At 38.4% G+C, this 23,684-nt stretch overlaps 1 protein-coding gene across 2 annotated transcripts in view; it reads right to left on the bottom strand.

Moving 5' to 3' along the window:
• LOC306704700 (paired box protein Pax-7-like) overlaps window positions 1–20,905 on the bottom strand; it is a gene marked incomplete at both ends in the record, with an annotated part of 81,122 nt that extends 60,217 nt beyond the window's left edge. Inside the window, 4 exons of one of the 2 annotated variants that reach the window (XM_079171190.1) lie at window positions 19,000–19,128; window positions 19,355–19,499; window positions 19,795–20,030; window positions 20,821–20,905. In XM_079171190.1, the coding sequence (XP_079027316.1) occupies window positions 19,000–19,128; window positions 19,355–19,499; window positions 19,795–20,030; window positions 20,821–20,905 (595 nt within the window). The remainder of the gene's footprint in view (window positions 1–18,999; window positions 19,129–19,354; window positions 19,500–19,794; window positions 20,031–20,820) is intronic. The other variant, XM_079171191.1, reaches the window with a different exon arrangement.
• Window positions 20,906–23,684: the final 2,779 nt, after the last annotated feature.

The following is a 23,684-nucleotide window of genomic DNA, read 5'->3' as shown; positions in this document are numbered from 1 at the left end:
TTTTCTATCAGATCACTGCCATGTGCAGCAACTACAATGCACACACACACACACACACACACACACACATCCACACAGTTTTATCAGTGAGGAGACTCATTGACATAATGCATACCCTAACCATCACAACTAAATGCTGAACACAGTACCCGAACCAAAACCTCATTCTAAACAGAACCTTAAAACCAAGTCTGAACCTGAGGCCTTTGACGAGGTGAGGACCTGCCAAAATGTCCTCAGTTTTCAAAAATGTCCTCACCTGAAGGTTTAAAACTCAAATTGGTCCTCACAAACATAGATATACAAGTACACACACAATTTCACACACACATACACACAAACACACACCCTCTTCCCCTGAAAATGAATCAAATTAAACAATTATGGTCCAATATAATCCAAAGCCAGTTATCCATTGTTTCGGAAAATTATACATTCTACTTATATTAATTAATATTAATAATTATAGCTGTAATTCCATATGTTCTAGGCAGAGCAATTTATCATCAAATTAATACCCAATTATGTTTTCAGAATGTGTGCTGTGTCCCTCTTAGCATTTGGATTTCAAATGTTGCTTTTCTTTTACTTTTCCAGTTCTGAAGTATCAATCTAAAATTGAATCCACTTGAGCAAAGTGTTTTTGTTTGGTTGGGATCAAATAGGTATGTTAGTACTGAATATAATGCCTCCCAGCAGTAGGAAGCAAATGCAGGAACTTAATTAGTTAATTATTTATTTTCTGTACAAATATTTCTTTGTATTTAATTTCCCATGATGAACCCTGTTTTTAAAGCCATCTCTGACTGGCATACAGTTCTGGGGGAAACACTGAATCCTTTTTCAAAACCTATCAGGGCATACAATACCCACCATGTGTTAGAGTATTAAAAGAACCGTGACCTCTGTCTACAGTTTTTCTGTAAGTGTTATTTACTGTTTTTAGTGATATCTATATACATTTGTCAGGCTGGTGAACAGCTTGTAAGATCGAAACCAGTTGGTGTTTTAAAATAAATGAAGGATTTTAATATTGTGTTTTTGGTCCTTTTTTTCCTTGAGACCCATCCTCATGAGCCACTTTAGGTTTAGTAACTTGTATGTGAAAGTGACTGAGGTCTTTCATGTGTTTGGAGGAGCATACTAGATTGTTTGGATGGTGTTTTGTTAGAGTGTAAAGGACAGGGACCCTTTGTTCATCAAGCTGCTCAATAGACAGATGACACAAGTCCTGTGCTGACTGACTTGTGTAAACAGTGGCTTCTGGTAGAGAATACTGACAATACTGTTCCGCACTTTGACCAAGACATGGGGACAATGACTGACAGAGCTCTGGAGAGCTGCATGAAACTAATTATGGGTGATTTTGAAAATCATATTAGTTCCAGTATAATTACACTCAGGATCTGCTTTCAGTTTAGCTCTATAGGCTCTGACCAGTCGAACAGACTACATTGGCTCAAGAACTGATGAATGTATTAGTGCAAAACCATTTCTTGCAAAATGGCATGTTGATGCTTCAGTTCTGTCCACAGCTGTGGTGTTTTTGTCTGTTAGAGATGAAAGAAGGAGAAAGTCTCAGTAAAAGTCTTTTCTAGTGTGCTGCCTCTGATAACGATCTCTTTCTCCACTATGTGCTCAGCCTTAGGGCAGGATTTAACCCACCTGCCTGCTCTCCTCACTGCTGACACTCTTCTTTTTCACACTATGAGCTGCCACACACCTTCTTTCTACATGACATATTCATATTGCCCAGAATCATAGACTAGAAGCTCACAAATCAGATACACCAGATTTTTTGATTAAAACCGTTGATGGTGAAAGAAAACTAAAAACTGTTCTACTGGTTCTGGTTGAACAGCATTCTCTAACAGAGGAACTGTTTTCCTGACAAATCGGAGTCGGATGAGTAGAAGATGGCTCAGTTTTATGTACCAGGACCCGTTTAGCCTCATTTAGCACAAACAGAAGCAGAAATCCTCTCTCCTGGTGGTGATGGTAAACATACTAAAAACTAAGCCAATAACATTTTCTAGTTTATTCACCAGTGAATTGTATTGCCAAAATCATTTTGGAGGAACATGTAATGGCTGTAAAACAAATGTTCCTGTCCAGGAAGTTTTACACTCAGAAAAGTGGTAGAGAGGAGATCTGGATGGAAGGGCGTACAAAAAGCAGGACCACAGATGGTTTGTGTACTGTGTGTGGTTAGCTTGAATTAAGAGAGTTGACTTTTTTTGGTGGGTGAATGGACACTTTAATCAACATGCTAGCTAATTCTTCCCAACATATTTACCATCCATTTCAAAGACCACATCTAACACAGCAATAACTAGAGATGGTACAAACTCCCAGCAGTAGGACTACAATCACAATGTCCACTTCAAGGCTTTTGCCTGTCCTCAGCAGCTGAGGAGCTTTTGCTGGAGACGTGTGAATAGATGTGGACAGAGGGAAGTGGAGAGGTGCCGGCTGTGGCTCTTTTAGCCGTCTTGTCTGTGAAGGTTCTTTGGACACCTCTTTCTGGTCAGCTGCCTCAGTGACAAAGTGGGCTCACCTTAAACAACAAAGGCCCGGGAGCCTCCCAGTGCCTTTCAGGACCAATAGATGCAGCACCTCAGGGGGCTGCTGGCCATGAAAGACCACGAGCAGCCCCACTGCACTCTGCAAGACTTCAGTAAACACTTCCAGACTGAGTCACTAAAGCTGAGCAGCCGAGCAAAGTGCCGCCTGCATATTTAAGAGTTAAAGAGGTCAAATGGTGCCGAGGCATGACATGGAACGGATAGATGGGGGAGGTTGTTGGAACATGAACCAGATTTTATTTTTGTATTTAGGTATGCATTAATAGCTCTCAGTTGCTTCTGAAAGTTTTTAGTCAATAAATATGTATTTTGTAACACAGCTTACTGTAATAACGGGTTCCTTTCATTTTTGCTGCAATGGCAAATTTTAGTTTGACTTGGAGATTTTTATGCCTGTACCAACAATGCAGGGCCTTGAATTGCAGGTCTGAACATTCAACTAATTGAGGCCAAAGCCAAAGTTTTAAAAATGTATTCAAAGAACACAAAAGAAAGTAAAGTAAAAATCTGCCAGTTGGCACCAGGAGCCGCTCCGTCAACAAAGGCCTCGAATTCAAGCCCAAGTGAGCAAAACTGAGCTGAAGCCGAGACCAGCACTGCCTCTGCACACGCTCCCATTCACACAGTTCAGCATTGTTCCTGCCTTTGTTCCAATACATCTCCAACACAATGGTATTTAGTCACAACAAATGCAGCAAACGTGTATAGTAAGCAGCAGGAGTGGAGTGTGTGCAACGTAGGCAGTTTTACGATGATGAGTAAAATATTTGCCAAAAGATTTATGAAGTCTGCACACTCTCTGTGCTGAAAAAATGAATGGAAAAATCCCAACTTTTTTTGTTTTACTATCAAAAAATACTTGACTGCAGCCACAAACGTATGGTGTCACAGAAAGCTATAGGATCTGTGAGAGGCAAGCTGTGTGCTCTTAGTAAACGCTACATAGAACTGGCACTGAACTCAATCCAGCCCACACAAAGATGCTGGCTTTATCAGGGCATTATGTCTTAGCAAACTGCTATTAATGCAAAGTCTTTATCTTCTTTCCTCCCCAGGCACTGGCATGCATGTGTCTTTATTTAGTAGATAAAAAATAGCCATAAACAAAAATTGCCGACTGTCAATATAAACACTGATAAAGATTAGAGCTGGGAGCAAATATAATAATAAGAGGCATTCCTAAGATATATTCGACACAGCAAAGCCCTCAGTGGACAGCTGCAGGCTTAAAGAAAGCAATTGCAGAAAGTTTTAAAGAGCAATAGAATAATCTTACTTTGGAAGAAAGTGGATTAACAATCAGAGCAGTGAAAAGAAAATGAAGTGATTTGTGCGTGTTGACTCCCTTCACAGATTCTGGTTAAAAAGCTTTGAAATGGACTCCGATACGTTTGTAAGAGATGGAGGGATCGGTGAGCTTCTCACCTGATGCTCGACACTCCAGGGGTAAAAAGCTATCCTTCCACTGATGTCTTTTCATGCCAATTTAGGCCAACCAAGCCTCGTCGGCCAGTTTATATACAGTATGTGTAATACACTGGGCATTATGTGATCATAAACCAGTCTAAATCACCTATGAAAAAACATAAGAGGGATCTGTAAATTCCTGGTGCTGTTTTGAATAATTCCACATTCAGACATTATAGTAGCTGAAAAATCTCTTTTAGAATTTGCTTTATATAGGGTTTTGATTGATTAACAATAAAGAACATAGTTCTAATTGTTTAGCCACAAGCAGCATGCTAGGTTAAATTTGACCAACATTTGACACAACTATGATATTCTAATCTAATACTTCTGGCGAGGCTTTGTTTGAGCGACTTGCGGTTTGAGGCTCAGTGCTATCGTGTTTTGGTTTTATCGGTTTGTGGTTAAAAGTAATTTCATGTGTCTTTCATGGGTGTATGTTTTATGTGAGCACCAAACCAAAGACAATGTTCTATCATTATGTGATAGACAATTATGTTTTTTAAATCTTGAGGACATAGGTCAAAAATATGATTCTAATTGTTTAAACTTTACCTCATGATTTTTTTATATTAAGGACGTTTAAAGCATTTTTTTTTTTTAAATCAATATTGTTAATGTGGTATTAGATTTGTCCATATCGCCACACCTTACAGTGCAACAATGCGATCAAAATTTAATATGGTTGTCAATAAAGGAGAAAGTTTTAAAGGTTAAGGCTAGTGTTATTCTATATTGTCTTGTTGTCAACAAATCCCATGTGCAGACCCAAACCAACAATGTGTTAATCAAGTTAAGTTTCTACTAAAGATGTGCATCTTTAAAACACCTCACAAATATATATTCATATTAATTTCTAAAGATAATCAATTTTTTAACGTAGCCCCCACCTATAGTTGATCTGAGGATTTAGAGTGCATCATAGCACAGAGACACAGGGCGGAGCATTTTAGCGAGGTGCTGAACAGGCCTCCACCAACAACACAGGCTAACTTGCAAGATGCAGAAGCAGATTTGGATATCAGCATTGAACCACCAACCAAAAATGAAATTACAATGGCAATTAAATCCTTAAAAAACAGGAAAACCCCTGGTCCAGATAACCTCAATGCAGAGCTCTTCAAGGCAGACACGAATCTGGCAGCTACAATTCTTCAACCACTTTTTACGTCTATATGGGAGAATAAGAAAATACCTGATGACTGGTCAGAGGGCATCATCATCAAAGTACTAAAGAAAGGTTCTCTAAGAAATTGTAACAACTGGCGTGGTATTACACTTCTGTCAATACCAAGTAAGATCATGGCAAAGATCATTTAATCGAATAGCAGATGCTGTAGACCAACATCTCCGAAAAGAACAGGCAGGTTTCAGAAAGGGTAGAGGTTGCAATGAACACATATTCACGTTACGTAACTTCATAGAGCAGTGCACAGAGTGGCAGAGGGAACTGTATATAAACTTTGTTGACATTGAAAAAGCGTTTGACTCCTTCACATGCAGGGTTGGAAACAGTCTCCAAAAATTCCAAGTGAAGACAGGTGTGAGACAAGGATGTGTGGTGTCAGCTTTGCTCTTCAATATTACTATTGACTGGGTAATGAGACAAACAACTGAAGACCAAAATAGAGGCATTCGATGGACACTCTTTTCATCACTTGAAGATCTAGACTATGCAGATGATCTTTCTCTTCTTTCACATACTCATCGGCACATGCAGGAGAAAACATGCCCCCCTCAGTGATTTTGGTCAGAAGATTGGCCTGAAGATCAGCAAAAAGAAAACAGAAGTGATGACTGAACATTCCAAATCCCTCACCAATTCAGGTTAAGGGAGAAGATCTTCCCAAAACTGACGAGACACAGCAGTACACCATCAAGACCAAACTCAAATTGTATCAGAACTATGTTTTATCCACCCTATTGTACAGTTCTGAATGCTGGAGAATGACACAAGAAGATCTCAACAGACTATCAACCTTCCACACCAAGAGTTTAAGGTGAATACGGCACATTTTCTGGCCAAACACCATTTCAAATAAAGAACTGTATGACAAATGCCAACAAGGATGCATGGAGACCATCCTAATGAGAAGAAGATGGAGATGGATAGGACATGTGTTGAGAAAAGACCCTGCTGATATTACAAGAACAGCGTTACATTGGACACCAGAAGAGAAAAGAAAAAGAGGCCGACCAAGAAACACATGAAGAAGAACTGTGGAGAAGGAGATGCAGAGCCTAAACCACTCATGGGGCTCCATCCAGCAACTCGCCCAGGACAGACGGGAGTGGAAGACTTTTGTTGCTGCCCTACATGCCAGGAGGCATAAAGGGCAATGATGATGATAGCACAGAGACAATTCAATTTATTTGCATTAGTCAGCATTGGTGAAATTTACAAATTACCTTCTAATTGCATCAGACAAGGGACTTGTGTCTGTTCTTGCTCTGTTAGATCTTTGTTCTATGTACGTAACATTTCAAAAATCAGGCACATCCTGCCTCAAAAGGATGCAGAGAAACTAGTCTATGCATGTGTTACTTCTCTGCTGGATTATTGCAATTCCTTATTATCAGGCTGCTCCAAAAATATCTTAAAGACTCTCCAGTTGATTCAGAATGCTGCAGCACTCTGAATCAACTGGATTCTGAGTGCTGCAGGTATGGCTTCATTTTCTTTAGTATCTTTCACACCTTTCAAAAGCTACAAAGACTCAAAATATTCATCTGTTTTCTCATTAATTAATAATTTCCTCCTCAACATTCTTTCTCCATCAAATTAATTCAAACCATTTCAACTTTAGGGAACATTATGCTACACTCAGTTCGGAAAAGAGCAACAAATAGAAACCTTCAGCAAAAGTATGTTGTCTTGAGTTCTCTTTTCTGTTCGCTAATTTCTCTAACAGTAGGAAGTGGCAAGCAGCAGGTGTCTTCCTGCAGGTGCCATATGAGGCACAAGGTTTTACTTCCACTCAAACAGCAGAAAAAAATGTGTAGTGAGTGGACCACAGCAAACCCTCCCACTGCAGATGTACATTCATTCAAAGCAAGAGCATTAGAAATGCCGATCAGCTTGGCAGCGCAGAGGAGAAGCTTTCCTTTCAGCGTTTTGCTGTTGTCTAGCTCAATCGTGTCACTTTGAGGGAGTCTATTCAAGGGTATTCATGCATCTGCCTTCAGGCCACAATGGCCGCCACTTTATAAACTGTCAGACTGCTTGCCACAAGCCTTTGGTTCATATTGTTTCCTTTTCTTTAATAAACTTGGAAGAGTTCATCAACTCCTTCAATGGCAAACGCAGGCATAAAATACCGCTGGGCCCCCTACTCCATTTTAGTTTTTTTTTCTCCTTTTTTTCTTGTTAGGAACTGTTTGTGTATCAGTAGACCACGCATGAATGCAGACACACTGGTTGTTTTGTGTCCACATGCTCAATGTCTCTGGCATCCTGAACAGGGCTAAAATGCTAAACAATGCTAACTTTAAGGCCAGCATTTGCGAAAAGGGTAAAATATTGTCTTCAAAGAAAGTCAAAGTATTTTCAGTTGTCAAATGTGAGCTTGTTATTGATTCCCAATAAAATCAGGCTGTATGATCACATCACCATCTCTAAGGACAGGAGCACCTTTCTCCCAGAAACAAATCATTTTGAAATGATAACCATTTCAAAATTAAAAGAGAGACAGACAAAACACATTTTGATATGTTTTTGATAAACATATCAAAATAACCACGATACCCCCAAACATTTTGAAGTTAACCCCATTAATCAGTTTTGATAAATTCAATGAATTTCAAGGTGTTTTGATAACTATGAATTGATTGAAAATCAACACATTATTTGTCCAAAGATCATGTTGTTTCAAAACAGTACTTTAGAAAAGATTGTTTTATTTTATAATGTATTGCACTGTTATGTTTCAAACATACCATTTTGTACATGATTTTGAAGTATATTGTCACACACAGCCCCATTTAAGTGATAAAATCTTGCAATCTGTTTCATACTAAGCATTAATCCTTGTAACTAGATTTATATCAGAGAGACACAGATGCCATATGGATTCTTTAGGTTATGTTCACTTTATTTAACTGCACCAAAGATATTAGAACAACATGCAGTGTGTATCAAGGATCTCTGAAATAAGTTTCATTGTCTGAGAGGGAAGAACTGTCTGATTTGTAAACTGTACACTGAGTAACTTGTAACTTGGTAAGTGTGGTGTTGGTGGACACTGTTGTACCACAATGCAGTGCACAACAGAAATGGAGGCCGAAATACTGTGGACTATTAAGTCTGAGATTACATCTCTGAATAAACTAGGAGAGAGCATTTGCACTATTGTGATTTCTGTGGTATAGTTTTTTGGAAAATAACACGGTTTATGAATACAATGATGACACAGGTCTGTCTGTTAAAATCCACCATATTACAAACCTGATAAAGAAAGATACTTTATCATATTGACACAAAAGAAACTGTAAATCCTTAATTTCCATGAAATTCGCATTGCTTCAAATGAGCTAAAACAACCAGAAATAAAATGATGAAAGATGTCAGTATAAACCGTATGACAAAAGCTCTGAGAGATAACCAATAATATATTATAAATTGTTTTACAGTGCAATTCCTCATTTAAACCAAGCATAAAAGAAATACATTATTGGAAAAAATGATTTGTTCATTTCATGTAGTGTTTCCAAATTTTTATTTGGCAGCAGTTTGATGTGACCTGTAAAATAACAAGAATAACTAGAGATCATATTGAGATGGGATCGCACAGCACTGCCAAATCAAGCCAGGGGCATAGAGTGGGGCGCCAATGGCCCCTTCCCTAGATCCTACCCTCTACTTCCAGCGTCCTTGAAAATATTTGGAGTCGTATCAGGATATAGGCTTAACCTCTCTGAAGGTATATTATTCACAATCAATATTCAAGCATGACAGTGTACAAAGAATTATCTCTTTACCATTTGCAATTTTAGATCAATTGAAATACCTTGGAATAGATATTATTCCTTTTCTCAACAAAATTCCTCAAAATGATATGACCAAACAATGGAATAATACCATTATAAAATCACATATTGAGATATCATGACACAAGATCTAAGTTGATAATAACAAGCACATACTAACTGAAAATCTGATGTGAAATATTTTGAGGGAATATCATTTGAAGTTTGCGGGGGGGGGGTTTCTACATCACACTTTACATTACCACTCAGTTCAATGCGATTAACAAATGTGTATATATATGGACATTTTTCTTTCTTTAGAAGTTCCCTTAAATGTGTTATGTTCATTTTGCACTAAAGTTCACATTTCTTTTTCTATGATCTCGTATTTAATTCACACAGGAGTACACAGACGTTGATGTGGTTATACCATATAGACTATTTAATTATTGAACTACCAGAAAACATGCTATATTGTGACATATATATTTAACTAGAAATGAGATGACTTATATTGTGATTTTGGCATATCGCCTATCGTCATCAATAAGTACTTTCTCAGAAATGTAAATCTGCATTATTTTAATATTTTTGGAACTAAATAAAAGACATTTTTCTGACACAGACTCTATGGGATTGCCTCACTTTTGTCTTTATAGTTGGTACCATTTGTTCCATATCATTTTGGTTCCACATACACAAGGGTGATTGCTCAATGCTCAGTGCTAACCTGGTTAACAGACTCTCTGACTCGACATTCAACAGATTTCTCCTACATTCCATTAACTACAATACAAATGTAATATACCTGACAGATTTTGTCAGATATCTGCAAGAGTTTAGTAAATAATCTAAAATGTATGGCTGGTGCAAAAAGACTACAGTCTGGAAGAGGAAATCATGGAAGATCGGTGGAGAAAAGCCCAAGAACACTTCCATTCCTCTTCTGTATGCACCAGACATGGAACCCATGCAGTTCAACATATTACACAGACTGTTACACTTTCCTACAGCAAATCCATCCTGTCATTGATGTGGACAGCACCGGCTTCATGAGCACACATGTTGTGGAACTGCCCAAGGATTGTTAATTATTGGACTAAAATATTCTCTTGTATATCTAATATATCTCTTTCCGAGGTTTAACAGAAGCGACTCGAACCAGACCCAGTTCCAGCAGTGTTTGGAGTGAAAGCAGTTAAGAGTTGTCAAATAACCAATATTCTGTATGATGATACATTTTGTGACATTGTCACCATGCATGAAGACTGATTTTATTAAATTGGAAACAGAAAAATCCATCAGCCCACTCTGCTGAAAGATGTGATGAAACATTTTTCACGAGAGGAAAGGTGAATATGTTCTATTTTATATGGCAACCATTTATAGTCTATTTCAATTAGATATATCCGTGACTGGTAATTGAAAACATGGTGTTATCTATAATGATATCTGTCCCATCCTTTCTTTTTTCTTTCATGATCTTTTTTTGGTTTCTCTCCCTTACACTAGTTTGCATATAACATTATGTTCACAAGTTATGTAATTGTAGTTTTAAAGCAATAAACAGGTAAAAATGCAGATGATAAAAATATATTTTCAGAAAAAAAGAGTTTATAAGAAAGTCTTTCAATAAAAATGTAAATTATCAGAAGGGAAAGCTACTGATTGTGCACCTCTAAGTTGTCAGGCAGGTTTTTCCAGAGTTGAGGTGTGCTGACAGCAAAAACTTGGCACCCTTTAGTCGAACACCTCGACATTGAAACTGCTAACAGGTTCCGGCCAGATGACCTCAGACTACGTGCAGGTTGATAAGGGCAAAGTAATTCAGAGATATAGTCTGGCTCCTTGACTTAAATTAAAAGAAATTATTAAAATCTCAGAATCTCAATAGACAGGTAGCTGGTGTAAAGACATTAACAAGGGAGTGTTATGATCTCTTTCCCTGTTAGTAGTAGTCTGGCGTCTGGCGTCTATGAAATGTTATCTAATTCATGCAAGTTAGCATTAAGACAGCGTTTATGTGCTGTGCAAGACAATAAACAATCATCATTTTGTCTACATGCCAAAACAGCACTGTCAGCACTGTCAACTGACACAGTGTGTATTTCATTGTATTGTTATATAATTAAGGACATGGGCGTGAGTCATTTAAGGTATGTAGCTTCTATACTATACATAGGTGAAAGACATGACCGAGGTCCAATCAAAATATATCATTCAATATAAGCATCTGAATGTAAAAACAGCCTCTAATTAAAGCAGCTGTCTGTCGGGTTTTCGCTGCATTATATACTGAAATTCAAAAAATCTATTGAACTCTTTTTCAAACCCTCTGTTTTTGTTTAAAACCCTTGGCTTCTAACTTTTAAGGACTTAATATCAAAATAATACTGATACTGTTATATGAGAATAATTATATTTGGTTGAGTACCTGAGTTTGTGTTTTCCTGCTCCTAAATTCTCCGTTACACTTCAGTGTGATTATTATTATTATTATTAATATTATTGTTGTTATTATTACTAAACTGATATACAGATGGTAAGAAGTGAAAAGAATAACCCCATGAAAGTGGTCTCTCCCTGGATTACAGAGCTCCCCTCCAGACGGCTCACTGAGTGGTTTGATGAATTATACGCTACGGCCTTCACAGTCAGCAAACATCGACCAAACTGAACGGCTATTTTAGATTTTGCAGTGACATGTTAGACCGTGCTCTCTACCACCACCACCACCATCATCATCAAAACAACAAATTAGGAAATATGTTTGGCTCCACACGCTTGAAGAATCTACGACAAGCAGCACTGAAGCTGTTCTGGAGGCTCATGGTGGAGCAACACCTCACACACTGCATGTTTCAACCAAAGGTATTTGTTCCAAATATTCCTATTCAATTCGGTACTGTCGAGGTCTAATTAAACACGCATTCTCATGATTGCAGACAATTACACAAAATACAATACAATACAATAGATCATTTCTTTTGTCATGAAATGTGACGAGAGCAAAAAAGCTGAACATTCTGTAAGATCAGCTCACACAGATCTAGCTACTGTACACAGTAGTACACTGTACACTGATCTATTTCCACAAGGACGCTGTGTGAACAATGCTCAGTTCCCATCAGAGCGTGTGTTAAATATGTGGCTCAAATCATTTTAATGCAGTGATGGAGAAATGGCCATTAATCCACTTTCATACCTTTCAGTAGCGTGAACATTTACTCTACCTCCCAAAATTGCCGGGCCTTTATAACCAGTAATCTCTGTATATTTAAGGTCATTTTCGAACCAATTACACTGGATGGTTGCATTCTGTGAATGTGATTTCCTCCATAGATTGATGGAGAATCCATGAATAAGCCATCTAATAGATCCAAGCACACAGCCCTCTGTATGGAAATTTCAAACAGGATTTTAGAGATGCATTTAGCCTAAAATAATTTCTTCAACCATTTCCTCAATACAGGCTCTTTACATTCCCTCACAATATGAATGCTAGTTATACACATTTTCCTTCTGTCTCTATGGACATATTTGGCCAATTTCTTTTTTGATAATAAATGGAAAGGTAATGACAGGATTAAAAAAAAATACAAAATCCAGTTTGTAAGTACATTAATTCTTTCCATACTTAATGTTAAATATGTTTATTAAGTCCATGACTGTAGGACATTGAGGTCATGTCCTCTGGTTTGTTTTCCTGTATATATGGGGGTATACTTATTGAAATATTTGTATTCATCAATTTCATCTTTTCTATTTTTGAAAGATCAAAGGCCACATTGTGTTGACCTATTTAAAAGACAGAATGTTCGTGCAACTCAACATTTAATCTACTGTAGATGTTAACAATATGCAGACATTATCCTGTATTTTATTTAAGAGGACTATACTTTTGTTTCTTGTGCTAAATGAAAGAATAAACCTGAAAGTAATGCAGTATTTTTATCAGTGAGCTGTGTCTTTAAAGCCAGCGGTTTGATCCTGCAGCTGAATGTTGTTTCTGTAGCGCTCTCTCTGCCCATGTTTAGCTGGGCAGCTAAATGAGCTGGATTAAAGCAGATGTCTCCATGCCAAATGCTGACATACTGGCAGATAACAAACAAATCAAGCACAACATATCATGTTAACCTCTTAAACCCTTGTTTCTTTTTTTCTTAAAACTTTCCTTGCATTTTTACAAATAAGAAATTCGTAAAATCTCCTAAAAAGCTCCATTCCATCAAATTGAAATATTCATAAATGATATAAACATTTCCTCAAATTGGAAACTTTGGGATCTCCAGTAACCCACTAAATGGCTTTGTTTAGAACGTATCAATATATGATGTCTATGTAACTTGACTGTAGAATAACAACATGCGTGATACACATTGAACATCAAACTGGAGCTGCACAGCTGCACTACATGAGCTGTCTGCGGGTTCTACAAAACAATCATCCAGGGCTCAGTTAGAGACCAGCCAAAGTGTTGACATTTTATTAATTTGTTGTTGCATATTGTTTGTGGTCTGTTTTGTAATTTCTCTGTTTGCCATTGTCTTGTTTGTATCCTTTGCAAATGGGCTGTTAATGGGATGCCCGAGGCCTCTGACTGCCCTCAACCCTGTTTTGCCTGTTTGCTCTTTGTGCAGCGCTCCTCTTTTGTTGGCTGATCAGCTTCCCATTGGGTCGCCAGACAAGATTCTTGGCATTTGTCGGCGAAATGAAAGGAGGATTAAGGGATGGCTACTGAACACTCCATGGCAAAGAAGTGGGCTGCTATTCTCCTATTCAAAGCCCCCTCCCAGTTCAGCAGCTCCCCTTTATATATATTGGTTTTCTCAAAGACATCACCGAGATGTCCAAAGTGCTACTAGAAATAAAGGAAAATCAACAAGTAGGTCAGCCCCGACAAAAATGCTAATGTTGCTGAAAAAGATAGACTACAATTAGCTGCATTCTAGGCTCTCTAATTACATGTGAATCTTATTTGATTAGATTAATTTATCAATAACCAAAAAAAAGATTGACCTCTAAAATCAAAAATAGTGGCAAAGACCCAATAATGTGATATGTCAAATGAATTAGTTTGTCTGTTTGAATAATCATGTCTGAGCAAAATGCTTGGTGTTTTTATTCAGAAACGATAGTTGATTATGAAAACCAGCCTTTTCATTTGTTATGTATTAAAGACTGTATGGATGTTTCTGTATTTATTAGATTGATGCTATTTTCCTCTACATTTCATACATTATTAGTATAATCATTATTACTAATAATAATTATTAATAATAATCATATTGTTGTTGTTATTTCAGATGGAGAGCGTCAATTCAGTATCATCATTAATCAACTTTCACATGCAATATAAAAAAACATGTGATATTGGAAATGAAATGTTGTCTTTCACATGTGAAAGATTACATTTCATGTGAAATGTCAAAAAAATTTCAAATTTTCATATGTGAAATGTGATAAATATGTGGAATGTGTTGCTCATGTGAAACTCGCATGTGTATTTTGGAATGGATTATTTTAAACCTGTTATACTATATAACCTACTTTTCTACATTCATTGACTCAATAATTCACCACCTTGTTTATTTTGTCATTATTTATTTGTTAATGTTTTTCTGCTGAAGTAATGGTAAAATTCTGTATGTTACACATATTACCGAATTATTATTATCATTATTTACATTCTACCTCCCACGTTCGAGGGTTGCTACTCCTTCGTGTTTGTTTCTTATATTTCTCATTCTGTGTGTATGTCTTCTATTACTTTGCTTCATCGTGTTCCTCTGTGCTGAAACAGTGACCCAGATCCCTTTGGGGATCAGAGTGGGATCATCTAGTGCCGTCCCTGCCAGCCTCCAGATCCAACCATTACCCCTTCATTGTATATAAGGAGAGGAAGATCTTAATACAGGGAAGTTTGACCGAAAGGGATGAAATATTCAAAACAATGATCAGTTGTACCTGGGAGCATTCATGCCGCAAGGTCCAGAGGGACATTTTAAGCATGCAAACATTTAAACTCTTTCCTTGTTTAAAGTGCCGTCCGAGTAAACCAAACAATTTCACTCCAATATTGTAAGGCGGGGGGGGGCAGAGGCCGAGACAGGTTCTGTTTTAAGCGGTAAATGGGCTTTAATTAACAGACAGGCAAGCCTGAAAGCAGCGCTGGCACCAGCTAATATGAAGAACTCTCATCGTGGCAGTGTCACCGCCAATGTTTCTGATAAGCAAAAGCGGCAGAGGATCAAAGCCTGTAAGCGGCTCACTTTGCTCTGTCTCAGGTCTGCCTCAGGTCAGCTCGCCAGGCTGCTGCATGAACACTAGAGCTCACCACGTCCATACTCCAATGCAACATCATTCTGTACGTGAACTACTCGCTATGGAATCCATGCTATATGTCACTGCTGTTATATTTACACAATATTCCTAGGGGGGGGGGGGGGTCACATTTCACAGTCATTCCACAAAAGCCCCCCCCCCCAAAGGGAAACAATCCCATTCACTAAAACCAAAACCTCTGAATCTACAGTCATGTTCCACCAAAACAACCAAAACCTGCTGATTTCCGCCACGTCTGATGACTTATTAGTGGCAAATGCTTCCAGAATGAATGAGTGGGTGAGAAGATTTGTTTTGTGGTGGTGGGACTACTGGCTACAAATGATTATTCTGTCCTCCTGAACAATTCTGAGTTGTAAGAACATGATGAAGATAACAATATGATGATACACACCATGTGTGGACATCAACTTGTCTATTGTTACGGATTTATACCAAGGTATCTGTCCCTTTAATATTTATGGGTGTGAGAAATGTTGCTAATGAATGATCAGATTTATGGCAATACTGGATGTTTGCATTAATGTGATAAAGTACCTTTACGTGTTGTCAGGTATGTTTTTACTGGATTTACTGATTTTTTTCAATTTGTTTTACTTTAGTCTAACACAATACTTTATTATAAAATAAAACAAAATAATATTTGAGTATTTTATCCAAAACATCCAATCCACTTCATACTGTTTCCAAATGACTTTGTTAATGCTCTGGTATGGATAATATTTGTCTTGATTTATTAAATAAATGTTTCTCTTAGGGCTGCAGTTAAAATGTACATTAATTACAGATTCATTCTGTGCATTTTAATTATTTGTTGAGTCATAATAAAGCTATTCAGTTAAAAGAGGGAAAAGCAGCAGATGCTCACATTGGAATGGAATCAGAAATCATTTGGGATTTTTACTTGATAAATGATTTCAATAATCATAGGAGATGAGTGCATTTCTTTCAACGCAATGATTATCATGATGACAATGACATCCATCATCGTTTTAGATACCATTCCTCTATGTTGCACATTGGCTTCCAGCCCCCTTGTCTTTTTTTTTCAATATGTCTCTTAAAAATGTGAATTTTTGGTGCAAGGCAGCGGGGGAGAAAGGGGAGGTTAATCCCAGTTTAATACACTGATGCATATCCCAGGACCGCGGCTGTGATGATTGTGTTATCTCCAGCCAACATTTGGGTCTCCCTCAATTTCAACCCGGCAAAATAGCTGGGAGAAAGTACAGATGGAGTGGAGGCCCGGGGAAAAGTGTATTAATAGCTGCAATAGAACTTCCCACAGCCTGTGCTCTCTGTAAAGCTGCCTCTCGTCACTTCCACTGGATTTGTTTGAAGTGCTCTCTCTATCCTCACTGTCAACCTTTTTTTTCTGTCAACCAGGCTTATTCTGGACTCCAAAATTGACACTGTTATTATTTTTTTCCTACAGGTTATGCATATATTTGGCAAACAGCACATTGACTAAATGCAGCCTTCAACTGCAGATGAAAAGTGTGCATCCGTCACTGTTAACGGGAGGCTCATCCCAGATTTTTATTGTTTGTCTGTAGCCACAAAGGTTACCCATTACACCTGCCTTATGAAGGAAATGTATTTCCTACTAGCTGAAACAGCTTTAACATGTTTACAATGTATTCTGGAAATGATCATACATATTTACACTCCAGCAATCTACTGAATATGATTATTTTGCAGCTTTTCATACAGTTTCCAAACATTAACATCTATCACAACTGAATATAATATAAATGATAACATATTTTGTCATACATCATCTTGTTGCAGAGATATGATGATATAGTCATGATATTATGCGTAAAATATGCATCTATGTGGAGTCATGTCCTATTATGCAAATGTCATGTGAGAAAATGCAAATTGCAGCGTAGAAAAGCATGCTATTCACTAATTACACGTTGTTTCAATATAAAGATTGAATTGAATAAATCTCACCATACATTGTTTCTTATGTGTGTTTGTAAAACAATCTTTGACTGGTTTGAACACTTCTACAGCTGCATTTAGTTGACTTCCTGCTGTATATCACATGGAAGAACAGTAGCTTCTCTGACGAAAAAGGAAAAATGTATATACAAGGCCTCCTCGTCCATGTTTCACACCTTCTTCATTCAGCCTAATACCTGCTGCTAAAATACACCCTGGCTCTCCCTGAGATTCTGCCAACATGCCACCAAAAACAATCCCATAAAAGCAAAAGAAATGAATATTTAAAAATACAATCTAAACAACACGAGTGGAAACCTTCAAATCTCATGAATTTGCGCCGCGGGCACCACACCACGAAGTGAGCTGCTGAAAGATGAAAGTGAAAAGAAATAAAAGGCTCAATTTAATCTGCTTTAAAGCCCTTCAACAGAATGCATGTGCCTGGAACTGTGAGAGTGAGGGCTGATAGGGGATAAATATATTTCTTACCATGCCTTCGAGCTATTACACCCCTCTCCAACATAGACGCCATTCACCAGACACCCATTTCATTACCAGCTGTAATAGGCTAAGTCTTCAAATTATTAAATGCCAGGCCCGGATGACAGAAAGACACATGCTGATCTTTTGAAGAACATGAAAAGGAGGACCGTTGATGGCGTTTGAAAAAAAATGTCACCAGTCAAACTAGTGGTCAGGAAACACTGGGAGGTACAGGCCTGAAGTGTAATTACCAGACAGCTGATCCAATCAAATAGCCTAAGACAAACAACAGGAAGGAGGTCATTCTGCTGTTCTTTAAGGGAGGCCACAGGAACTGACCCAGCACACTTTGTCTTACAATCTTTGGCAAAACAAACACAAATATAAAGTTCTGTCTACGGTGTAAAACTTAATAAATAAAAAAGTGTCTCATAATATATTAAGCTGCTAAATGTGTCTCAAATTTTAAATTGAAATCTGAGAGATTTTAACCTTATATTACGTCTAAATCATTATTGCTTCAAAATATGTATAGAATCGCTTTTGGCCTATCAACGATCAAATTTGATCGTTTTGCTAAAATGATTTGTTCTGAGCACGTTTCTTTAAAATATTGCTTGCTGTTGCAAGCAATATTTTAAAGAACAAATCATTTTAGCAAAAAAAAAATGTGTGAGTTTTAAGTTAAATCCATTTATGGATCTTCTCCAGCATTCAAATGTATGAATTAAATACACGTTTATATCGTCCGTTTATCGCATTTGTTATTTTGCTTTAATCACAATACACTTTTGGTTCGGTGCCGCTGCCGCAAATCGAACATTGTTTTCAGGTGAACTTGACACGCACACACTCGCGGGCCGCTGTGAGGTCGCAGGCCCCTGGCTCCCGTTAGTGAGGGGTGTCTCTGTCACGCCGCCTGTAATTGATATCGACTGGCACATCGGTCATCTGTCAGCATTGCTTTCAAGGGAGCGTTTAAGCAGCGCGACGGGAGCCCGATCCACTGCCCCGCTCCTCATAAATAATGAGCTGCTCCTGGGTCTGCTGGGAGAGCAGCTTAAAGGAGGAAACCCGACGCGACAAAGCGCTCATTTAGGCCCAATTTGTTGACAACTCGTGTAGACAGTAGTCCAACCTGCAGCTGTCCACGCACTCTTTCCCTGCCAATACGGCTGGCTGTGTGCTCTCTCTGGCCTACCTTTGTCGCCGAGGATGCCGTCGATGCTGTGTTTGGTTTTCTTCTCTCCGTCTTCATCCTTTTTATCACACTCGTCCTCATCGTCTTTTTTTCCAAATCGAGCTCGAAGTACACGGCTGATCGAACTCACTGCAAACAGAGGCAACTTCAGTCGGCAAAAAGCATAATATTATTATTGTTGTTGTTGTTGTTTTTATTATATTATTATTATTATTATTATTATTATTGTTGTTGTTGTTTTTATTATTATTATTATTATTATGACTATCGTTGGCCTCCATTTTCAACACAGTTTTACTATTAAGTTGAATCAGAAAATAGCGGAGAATGAAAGGTTTAATTAAATGCAGCTTACCAGAGGAGGCCTCACCTGAAGGGACTGTGCTTCTGTCACACACCCCGTCCTTCAGCAGCTTATCCCGGATCTCCCAGCTGAACATGCCGGGGTTGTCCCGCTTGTACTCCTCTATCCGTTTCTCCACGTCCGGTGTGGCTACCTGCTGCAGGTGGACCAGCGTGACCGAGGGACACATAACACACTATGTAATGAGTAGGAGTCGGCTACAGGCGGCTGAAATGTGTCCGGCCGTAAACATGTAGAAAATATGAAACGCTGTTATTAATAGGCTGCTCAAACACAATTATGGCTGAATATAAAATAAATAAATATAGGCTAGACTAATCTAATTTCTCATACAACATAACATGCATAATATAAGTAAATTAGTATTATTATAATTATAATTATAATAAAAATGATGATTATTATTATTATTATTATCCGGTTCTTCTCACCCTGGGCTTGCTGCCTCCTATCGCTCCGGGCCGGATGGACCCGGTCTCCTGGTAGCGGCAGAGGATTTTGGAGACACAGCCGTGAGAGACCCGCAGTTGTCGGGAGATGACGCATGGCCGGATCCCATGGTGGGCCATCTCCACTATCTTGTGTCGGATGTGGTTGGGTAGCGGCCGGCCGTTAATGAAGACCCCCCCAAGCTGATTGACCCGTCCCTGTCCCAGAGGAGTGGACACTGTGGGCGACACATGGTCACACTCAGCATGGAGCTTTAACATTTTATCATGAGAAACTTAAAGGAAAATAGTCCCGTTACAATGTTGTGTGGCCTGATTGGAATGAAATGTAGGCCTAAACATATTAATGTAGGCCTACAATTATTCTATCAGTTATTCAACTTACGTCCGAATAGTAGAAACAAATGAACATGTTCGTTAACAGATTGCATTAATGGATGGCACTTCACAGTTCCATCTGACTCTCAAGAGGAGGTGAAGAGCCCCTTCTATCCGTCTGCATTATTCACCATCACGTTTTTCAAATATTGATGTAATCCGCAGTTTCTCCTTGTCGTTTTCTATTTGAATGATTTGATTTCCAGACACAGGGCACTTAAAGAAATCCCACATTTTAGTTTTATTTAGGTTTTAGAAAATTGTATAAATGTGTTGACGAAATGGTCACTGGACTGGATTAATAAATGAAGTGCATTCTAGGACATTTTATAATTATCCAGTAAGCGAATAGTACAACTTATTATTACAATTTTAGTAAGACAACAAATACATATTTAATGTGTGGAAAAACGTTTTTAATACGAGTCCTTCATAGCAAAAAATAAAAGTTGAGGTAGACTACTGTAGTCTACTGCCATGTTAAAGTATTTCATGTTTAGCCTATATTTTAATTTTCAATTGGAGCTTTCAAGTCATGAGTCTCCTCACAACATCTCCTCTACGAGTCTAAAAGGCCGACCAGGCTGCTGTGAAGCCGGGTCCCCCAGCTGCTTCTCTGCAGAGGCCTACCTTCCAGAGGGAATCCAGTGCGGGGATAGTTCTGTCCGGGATTCGGGCGCATCATCCGCGGTACCGTTCCTGGCAAAGACGACATTGTACCATTAAAAAAAACAAGTTACAAAAGGAAAATAAAAACAAAAAAGACGGACACGTTTTAGATGTCCAGTTCAAGTGCAGACTTCTTGGTCACACGTGTTTTGAAGGTGGAAATGTGTGACGGATCCAGTGTGTGGCGGAGGAGAATAAAGAGATTTAATAAGCTGTATGAAATCCCCGAAGCAGTCAAGCTAGCAGGGCTCGTGGAGCAGGTTGAGATAATTCGGCGGCAAAGCGCAGCGCTGTGTGTGGAGCGGCAGGGAGCCCTACACTGGTAAAGTGCTCACAATATAGAAGTACTCTGTCTCTGACATTAGCTTATTTAACTGGTGTGAAGTCTGGACTACTTTGACGGTCTCCGGGAAAAGTGTGGACCAGGCGGGCTCGAGAGGGGGGGGACGGGTCGCGAGCACCGATAGGCTCTTGGAGCTTTCTCTTTTTCCAGAGATAAAAGCTCCAACAAGTTTCAGCAGCCAATGGGAACGAAGGGATGAAGATGCACACACACACATACCGCCAGCACACCAAACACAAACACGCTCACACTGAAAGTCTGCACATTAATGGGGTGGACAAAAAAAACGTGTCACCTGTCAAATATAATGCAATCCAATGCAATAAACAGCTACAGGCTCTGGATGAGACGGTGGCAGTACTGCTGTGTGCTGTTTGGCTTTCATTATATTATCTACAGCTGCAGGCAAACAAAAACGCCTTATGACAATGCTATTCAATATAACATGCTCTATTTCGATGCTTTTTAATGCACCCTGGCCCCCTATTTAGGCTACATTCAAACTACATGTCTTAATCACGGAAAATGTTCCTCAAAATAAAACTTGTGTTTACTTTCCAAATAAATTATGAGTTGGGATGTTAAAAATTGTAGTTGTTAGTAATTAGTATTAGTATTGAGTAGAAAGAGATACTTAACAACATTTCACTGTTTTCAAACTTTTGTCCATACATGTTGAATGAAAACAGTGAAATGCATTGATGTTATTGGAATTTTCAAAGGGTTTCCTTTCACTCACTCACACGTTTTCAGATCCAGTTTATGTGCACTGTTCAACTCTACGTCTCTCTTCTCTATCACTATCTGCTGTCAGAAATATCCCAAAACATTGAGTTGTTTTTTTCCACCTGGACCTATATGCTCTGCCATTTCTCCTCCCCAGCTAGCATTTTTTCGTTGAAAAGACATTCAAAATTTTGTTTAAAAGTGAAAGTTTTTTCAACGACTATTTGAAGACTGCAGATCCACATTTCTCAGTTGAAAGCCAATATTGCAAATCCTGGTGAAATCTGGTCTAAACATGAACGTTCAATCAACGTCTTTAAATAGTCAGTGAAAAAACTTTCACTCTTGACTTTTAACCGTCTTTTAAAGGTTGAAATGCTCACAGTTCAATATGTAGCAATTAAACACTTAGGCATAGTAACACATCATCAGTTTCCACTTACAGGACAAAGAAGACCAAGTGACACAGGCAACAATTCATTTGTATTTATGAAGCAATAAGATATATAACATAAACAATGTTCTTTATACACAACCATAATCTCCATTTCCTAAATGTCATTGTGAAAGCCACCAGGGAGCCTGTTCAGAAGGTCTGCCATATTTTCAAGGTGGACATCTGTAAATAAAATAAGTATTATAAAAAAATAGAAAATTCCGCAAGAAATGTTGACAGTGTGGCTGCTACTGCCCGAAGACGTTGCAATATATATATATATACACGCCAATATTACCGATAGTATCGTTGAGGTTCAATTGAGATATCGCTTCTGTCTTTCTGTATTTTAGATTCATACTCTTGGATTGAATCTTGTATTCGTGATGGACAGTCCACAAATGGCTCCTGTCATTTCTGCATTTGAACCGCAAGTAGTATCATTGAGGTTCAATTGAGATATCGCTTCTCTTATTTCTGCATTTTAGATTCATATTCTTGGATTGAATCTTGTATTTGTGATGGACAGTCTTGAACTTGAGAACCTGTGTGCTTGGGTGCAAGTGTGTCACTTGTTGCCATGTTGATTGGAACCCTGTGTGTTAGAGGCTAATTATGAGGGGTTAAACTATACAGGGTTTTTCAACAAAACTACCTGTCAAACCTCTGCCCCCTTTACCAAAACCATGAGTCCAATCAACAAGATATGGGTATCATGCGCGAGATAAGAGTCTGCCGAAAGCGTTGATGTGGTTTTTATGTTTGTGGTGTTATAAATGTGAGCTCCAGAGCAATATACAAAACTGGTACCGTCTGCTTTCTTTGAGAAATGAGTGGTCAGATTTAACATGGAGTCTAATGGAGCAGTTGGTTGGAGTTCATGTCGCTTTGCGGCTCTTTGAGCCAAATGTGTAAGTCTGTTGGATTCTATTGACACTTGTGTGCGAACAGCACAACGTTTCCAAGCTTTTTGACCAAAAATGGTGTATAAAGAGTAAAAGTTGTGGGACTCGAAGCAATTTGTTCGTAAAAATCACAGAAAACCTTTCATGCTCTGCTCCACTCTGACCGTGATGTCATCACTCTAGCACTTAACGAGCCATGCAATACACACCCATTATAAAATCTGAAATGGACCCAAAATGTTCCTGAAACTTAATCTGTGACTTCATGAAAACTGTGCTAGCTATCAAAATGCTCATTTGGCTCAATAAAGTCCAGCGTTTTGTCTACGTTTTAAACTTTGAATCATTGTTCTACGTTAAAGTATGGCTACTCAATATGGGCCCAAAGTTAAGTGTTTTTTTTGCTGTCTTCACG

This window comes from Pholis gunnellus (assembly GCF_910591455.1).
Source record: "Pholis gunnellus genome assembly, chromosome: 2".
In the NCBI taxonomy this organism is placed as follows: Eukaryota; Metazoa; Chordata; class Actinopteri; order Perciformes; family Pholidae; genus Pholis; species Pholis gunnellus.
This window is presented reverse-complemented; position numbering and strand designations above follow the sequence as displayed.